Genomic DNA, 7,171 nt, shown 5'->3' with positions numbered 1-7,171 from the left:
CTTTTTGTTTTAATTTGTGTGAGCAAAGGGAAGCAACCTCATGGTCCCTTTGCTTACAAAAATGTGAAGGCCTCACTAGCTTTGCAATGATGCCAACAAAGTGCGATCAAGGGGCTTGGCCAACATTGTATAAAGGACTCTAATCTCTAGGATCTCAAAAAGTATACTTGCATTGTGTAGACAACCTTAACTATAAAAAAGAACATAATTATAGATTTATGTATACACATTCACTTATTACAAATATCATTACACATACTTATATATTCTTGACACCTTATTATGTTTTTGGAGCTTCATCTTTGACACCTTGCCCCAACTATTTTTGTGTCATTTGACATCCAAAAAGGCCATCATGCTCATTTTGTGGCTCAAATTTGAACATTGCTACTGCCCCTCCCCCTCTCAAGGAATGCAATGCCCACATGCATGAGTGTGCTCTTGTTTCCTCAATTAAATCATTCCCACACTTAAATTTCTTTCCTTGTAAGCTTCTAAATTCTTGAAACCCCCCGCCAAACCCCATGGAAGGCACTGACCCAACACGAGACAAACACAAAGTTTTTAGGCTACACATTTAATAAAGAGATTATAGCATCTTCTTGTGGAGCATTCCAGAAGGTCACCTAAAACACATAAAAAGGAACCGCCATTGTATTGCTTTACCATCCTAGAGTGTATCATTTCACCAAAAGGAAGACCTGCAACTGGCTCGCCGATAATAAAGAAAGGTAGTAATTAACAAAGGATATGCTCCTTTTTGGAATGCTCGGCTGTTATTTCAGTCGAACAAAGTCGATTGAAGCTAAACTAACCACAATGGTTGCATAACTTTTGCAAACTTGCGGAAAGATTCTTTCTGAAAAGGAAACAACTCTTTGAATTTCTCCTCTTTGTGAGGGATACAAATTGGTGGGAAAACACAGTTACCAAACACTGCGTGTGAAGACCCTCTTACCAAGGGGGTGTAAAAACAGGTTCATTAGGCACGTGTGAGGAAACGAACAGGTTTGTGGCGTCAGGGTTGAAGTAGGCCAGCCGATCCAGCCTCGACGTAAGCTGTCCGGCCCGCAAGGGAATATGCCCTCTGCCCCATCGTAGTCGACTCCGCAGGGTCTCAGAAAAACCAGGGTGAAGAAGCGGAGACTCGACCATAAGAAGAGAGCGGTCGCAGATGCTATAAGAGGCGGTAGCAGCAGCAGCAGCAGCAGCAGCAGGAGAAGAAGAAGCAGCAGCAAAACAAGAAGAGGAAGAGGTACAAGAAGGTTATCACAATAAAGAACCAGAACAGATGGTGCCTTGGGGCGGCATCCTAGGGTTCGATCATGGTATCGTACAGGCCCCTCTCGGCCCTGATATCTCTGGCCCTCGCCTCGTCGCTGCCGTCGCTAACGCCGGCGGCATTGGCCTCCTTCGCGCTCCTGATCAGGTCTGTTATCATCCCTCTCAATTCAGCTCATGCCTGTGCTTCAATCTATTGGCATTTCCTTCTATTAGTTACGTCAAGACTTTCTACTGTGATTCCTTCCACTAATTAGCTTAAGAATCTGTACAATTTAAACAAGAAAGGTACAATCTAAACAACAATCTATACCATTTAGGCAATTTTAGTCGCCATACCCCTTTTTGCTAGCTCAGGATTGCCCTTACATTGTTCTGATTTTCTCCTATTTGTTTATTTATGTATCTGTACAATGTAATAATGGAAAAAACATGTTTATAGTAGCCACCCCCTTTGTGCTGCCACAGGACTGCCCTTTCGTCATACGAGAGCTCATCCGTCAGACCAGAAAGCTGACCAGAAAGCCTTTTGGAATTGGAGTCGTCCTCGATTTCCCTCACGAAGAGAATATTAAGACTATTTTGGAGGAGAAGGTTGCAGTTCTGCAAGTGTATTGGGGTAAGTACCCAAAGGAACTTGTTGATGAAGCACATGCTGCAGGTGTCAAAGTTATACATCAGGTATGTTTCAGGGAAAATTTCTATCATCTTGTTGACCCCCATGCCAAGTGATGTTTCCTCTAAATATGTGTTAATGGCAGGTTGGGAATGTTAAGGAAGCACAGGAAGCTGCAGCAGCTGGAGTTGATGCGGTTATTGTTCAAGGTGTAGAGGCAGGAGGACATGTTATTGGGAAGGTATGTAGAATTGAGCATTGTTTTACATGTTGAGAGAAGTGACTTATGTGGTGGTACAGAGTGCTGTAATCTGGGGCCAAAAATGCAAACAAGATTCAGAAAGCTCTCCAGAAAGCCTGCCCAAAAAATGTTACTACATAGAATATTTTTGTGATGATATATCTGCTCTCGAAACACGTGTTTCTAAAATTAAGAGTTGTTCTATTGGAATTGAAAGTTGAGAATGGCCAGATAACAGCTCATGAAAGTTAATGGTTGATAATTTGAACGTAAAAAGCTGCAAATCAAAATTTTATATGTTGGCTTGAATCTGTAAAGCATAGAGGCTGCAGCTTCCCTTATTCAGGAGAAAGAAAACCCAATCTTTTCATTTTTATTAAATTATGGAAGCCCCTACGCTTCCCACTGAAAAAAAAAACCCTTTGAACACATGTACAATGGATCTACCTGGGTAAAACCTCTTGTAATGTCAAGATATTAGACCTAAAGGCTTATTAAACAAGTATTTATTTTGAATATAGAAGACACACTGTCAAGAAATCAAGAGTTCTAAACTCAGGCATGTAAATTATGAGATAAAATATTATCATGCCAACATTGGTGATTTTCAAATTGGCTATTCCATTGAATGATTATATAGTCTTTTGAAGATGGATTTACTTGATCCCAAGTAATTGTGGGTTGATCCACCTGCTTTTGCTTCTGGCATCACTCCACCAGATTTTGGTAGGAAGTCATACTGAGCTTCAATAGGTTAATGCAATTATTATCTGAATTTACGAGAAGAAATTGCAATCAAGCAATGTGGGCCCCATTTGATAAGCGTAGATAGTATGAGGTAATTAGTTGGATAAAGGCTAACCAAGCATATTATGTGGAGCTGGTTGCTTTGGATAAACATTGGGAAAAGATGTGGAGCTGGTTGCTTTGGATAAACATTGGGAAAAGATGGGGCAGACTCAGCTAGGAGGCAGCACTGGGAATCTTTGGACAAAAGGCAAGAGCCTGATCCACATAGTAATGAGGGAGCTAGAATAGAGCCTCCTCACAGTCACCCTGGTGATGCATTTGAGATGATATGGGGAATCCTCACACTCTATATGAGTGAGTGACAGGCAGAGTAAGGACATCAGATGGGATGTCTGACACAGTCCGAAGCACGATCCGGGTGAAGCAAGGCTACCCCCTCTCACCCACACTGTTTGGACTATACATCGATGAAATCACTGATTACACTGATAGGGTTGGCAGACCAGGAGCACCTCTTGCAGAAGTCTTGATCCCCCTCTTACTATATGTTGATGGCATTGTTGTGTTTTCAGATTCTCCTGAGGGATTACAGTGCCATCTTGATGCTCTGCACGCTCTGTTCAGAGTGGGATTTGTTTCTGAATCTAGGGAAGGACAAAATTATGATCTTTAATACTGCAGCTAGCTGGATTGCCACTTCAGCACCACATTTCACGGGTGATACAGTGGATCGAGCATCATCCTACATTTACCTTGGGAGCACTTTCTTGGGACCAAAGTCATCCACAAGGAGAGATGCAGATGCTAGAGTTGCATGAGGATTTGCAGTCCATGTGAGGATTCACAGCCCTCGCTACCCTAGAGCGACAGTGCACCCAGATCCAGTTCCAGGGGCCAAGTATTTGACATTGTGGAGTATAGTGTGGTATTAGCTAGGATTTACCTAGTAGAGTCCTTTGTTTAAAAAGCATGTTGTTGGTTTATGCTCCTGCTCTTGGTTGTGCTAAGACTAAGCACGGACAGGGCTAAGAAAGAACTCTGCAAATTTTTTATCCGGTTTCTATTGCTATCTGTTGATGCTATTACCTTTATGTTAGAAAATCAGTGTTAACCATCTATAACAATCTGTTCATTTCAAAAGCTGTTCCTGCATTTTACTCTATTTTGAGTGTTTCCACTATTGCAGTGTGGGCTCATGTCATTACTTCCTTCAGTCGTGGAAGCTCTTAAGGGTACAAGTATTCCAATTATAGCTGCTGGTGGAATATGTGACGCGCGTGGCTATGTTGCTGCATTGGCACTAGGGGCACAAGGTGTTTGCCTTGGAACACGGTATGTAAGTTTGTAGATTCTAAAATCTCAGCAGTCAATCGTGCTAATAAATCTTTCCCCTTCCACAGTTTTGTTGCATCACAAGAATCAAACGCACATCCATTGTACAAGAGAAAGATAGTTGAAGCTACGGTTGATGATACGGAGTACACATCACTTTTTGGACGTGCAAGGTGGCCTGGAGCTCCACATAGGGTTCTAAAGACCCCTTTCTTTTTAAAATGGAGAGATCAACTGCAAGAAGATGAAAATGAGATGCAGCAGCCTGCAATTGGACAAACTGTGATCTATGGACAGGTCAGTGTTGTTTATAACAGTCTGATATCAGTATGAAAAGTTGATGCTTTCCGGTTCCTTATTTTAATACCATGAAAGCAATCATTGTGAATGCTGCAGCCTGTTTGTTCACTGTACACAAGGTATGCTCTCTAGCTTACAGCAGTGAATGTTTTGGAGTACCTCAAGTTACCTATGTGCACAAAAAAAGGGATACACCTAGCCCAAGTTAGCATATGCTACCACCTCAAGAAAATTTGGCATTGTGTCCTTCCATTGGATGATAAGCTATTGAATGAATGTGGTCTGGAATTTCAAAACCAAAGACACATTATGCAAAAACAATGTCTAGTCATTAGTATGAAATGCTTGCATTAATGGCTGACTAAATGAAATAATGCAATGAGAGAGGTAGCTACCTCGAAACGCAAGGATGATGTGCATCTAAATGGCAAAACACAGATGGTAGTTTAAAAACATGAGTCGACAACCATGTTACTATCAAAAAGAACTCGATGCTGATCCAAAATGCAAATTTCCAGCACTTTAAAGGCTCAAAATGCAACATTCATTGTAAATGTACTGAGATCTCAAACTAAAGCGGCCTCATGCAATGATAAGAGGTGGAGACTTGTGATCCACACCTAGAGTGGCAATACACAGGTGGTAGGCTGAAAAAATAAAAGCTACAGACAAGCATTAGCTCATGCACAACATGAATGCAGCAACGTAGAAGGGCATACCTAGAAAGCTGTTCTGGCAGCATAGTTAAAAAGAGCCTCATCCTAGAAATTATGAAACTTGTTATATCATGTGATTATATTATGCTGTGATTAAATTAATTTTGGAGTACTTGTTTTGGCACTTCTAGTAAGAAATTGTAAAACTTCTTAGAGAGAATTACACAGCAATGACATGCGTTGGCATGTGAAACACCAATAAACTCCTCTTTGGAATCACAGCAGTTGGTGCATACTTTATATGATAGAATAGTTATATGAGGCCTTCATTGCTTACACCCTGTATTTAGTGTTATATGCTTGCCTGGCATGAATAAGATTTTGAACTGATTTTCTTTGACCTTCATGTTTAGGGCAAGGTAATAGGCCGCTTTTCGGGAATAGTTCCAAATAGTGCAGCAACCGGTGATATTGAAAGCATGGTGATGTATGCTGGCCAAGGAGCTGGACTAATAAACGAAATACTTCCAGCTGCCACAGTGGTCAAAAGCCTTGTGGAGGGTGCACAGCACATCATAGAGCAACGGTTGATTTGCATGGTGCAAACTCCAACCCGCAAACCACACACACAAACCATGGTCTGACACCACCAAAAGAGGATTTTGTACAGGGTCCCTTTTGCTGTTGCTGATTTTTTGGTGGGTCTTGAAGAGTCTGAGTGATTTTCCGGAATTAAAAAGGATACAACAGTAAACATGTCCCATGAGTCTCTAATGCATGCACTCTGACATGGTAGGCCAGAAGGATGATTTAAGATAAACGATCCTTGATTGATATGCAGGCACAGTGTGGCAGGTCACTAGACATTTTGTAATGTTAGGTTTAGATATTCGCATCATAAAAAGGCCTTTCAGAACTTCTCTTGTTGGACTGAGGTATCAGCAAGAGCTGTACAAAAAGACATAAACCTCTACTCAAGCTTGCCCTTTCATTCAGCATGCTCTTTTGAGCTTAACATGACGCTTTGATTGTTTGAGATACTCAAAAGTGGTGCAACACAATTGCAAGCATAGTGCTTGTTTGTTTGTAGTGAGAGATTTGTAGCACAAGCAAATGAAGTGCTAAAACTTCCAACTTAATGCATAATCAGATTGACATTAATATATTCTTAAGTGTGCAATGCCATTTTCTTTGAGAAATTTATGAAGGCAACATGGGGGAATGCTTATTAAACACAAAACAAAATTACGGGGCGACAAAAGAAAAGCGGAATAAAGTAAATGGCATTTAGAAGAGCCTTGTTTTTTAAGCATGAGCTTGATCGCTTGGAAAAGTACAGCAAAGGCTTGAGCTTGGGGCAACAATGCATTGTTATTACAACTGAATTGCAAACTCTTGGATCTTATGGTAGCCCCCAAGATTCTTTCTCTCGAACACGATTACCCCCCCCCCCCCCCCCAAAAAAAAAAAAAAGGCCCAAAAAACCACTGGCTTCTCTATGTTACAAAATTTCTTACTAAGTAATTAAAGAAAGTAACAACAGTTTTCATGGCTCCATTATTTGCACATATTTGCATCCAAAAGCCACTACTAAGATGCCTCAAAAAGATGATGTTGATGTTGATCATACTTGATTCTTAATTTAACAAAAAGTGAAAACAATTGAACCTCATTGTCTAACATAAACAATCATGTAGAAGCACATAATGACCATGGATCACCCCCCCCCCCCCCCCCCCCAACCAACACACACACCCCAACCAACACACACACACACACACACACAATGTGAGACGAAGACTAGGAACAATTATTGCTCACTATTGAAGCTTCCCATCATGGATCTAGAAGTTACACTCGTTTGTCCATGATTTGAACTAAGAGACTAATCTAATGCATGTGGAACCCTTAGGGTCAATTGTATCAACACATTACTAAGGCTGTGAGATACCATCACCACCTTTTACAATCCCTCTTTGGCATGGAAACTTGTGA

General features: G+C 41.1%; 1 protein-coding gene across 1 annotated transcript; it reads left to right on the top strand.

Moving 5' to 3' along the window:
* Positions 1–1,003: 1,003 nt before the first annotated feature.
* Positions 1,004–6,341, top strand: LOC148019354 (Aldolase-type TIM barrel family protein). The gene is made up of 6 exons (XM_087660999.1): positions 1,004–1,429; positions 1,750–1,962; positions 2,043–2,138; positions 4,075–4,220; positions 4,289–4,517; positions 5,590–6,341. The coding sequence occupies exons 1-6, from the start codon at positions 1,292–1,294 to the stop codon at positions 5,818–5,820; spliced, it is 1,053 nt and encodes a 350-aa protein (XP_087517125.1). The 5' UTR covers positions 1,004–1,291; the 3' UTR covers positions 5,821–6,341.
* The last annotated feature ends 830 nt before the right edge of the window (positions 6,342–7,171 follow it).

The sequence above is a fragment of the Lygodium microphyllum genome, chromosome 20 (genome assembly GCF_053477565.2).
Source record: "Lygodium microphyllum isolate KBCC chromosome 20, Lygodium_microphyllum_v1.1.10, whole genome shotgun sequence".
NCBI lineage: Eukaryota > Viridiplantae > Streptophyta > Polypodiopsida > Schizaeales > Lygodiaceae > Lygodium > Lygodium microphyllum.
This window is presented reverse-complemented; position numbering and strand designations above follow the sequence as displayed.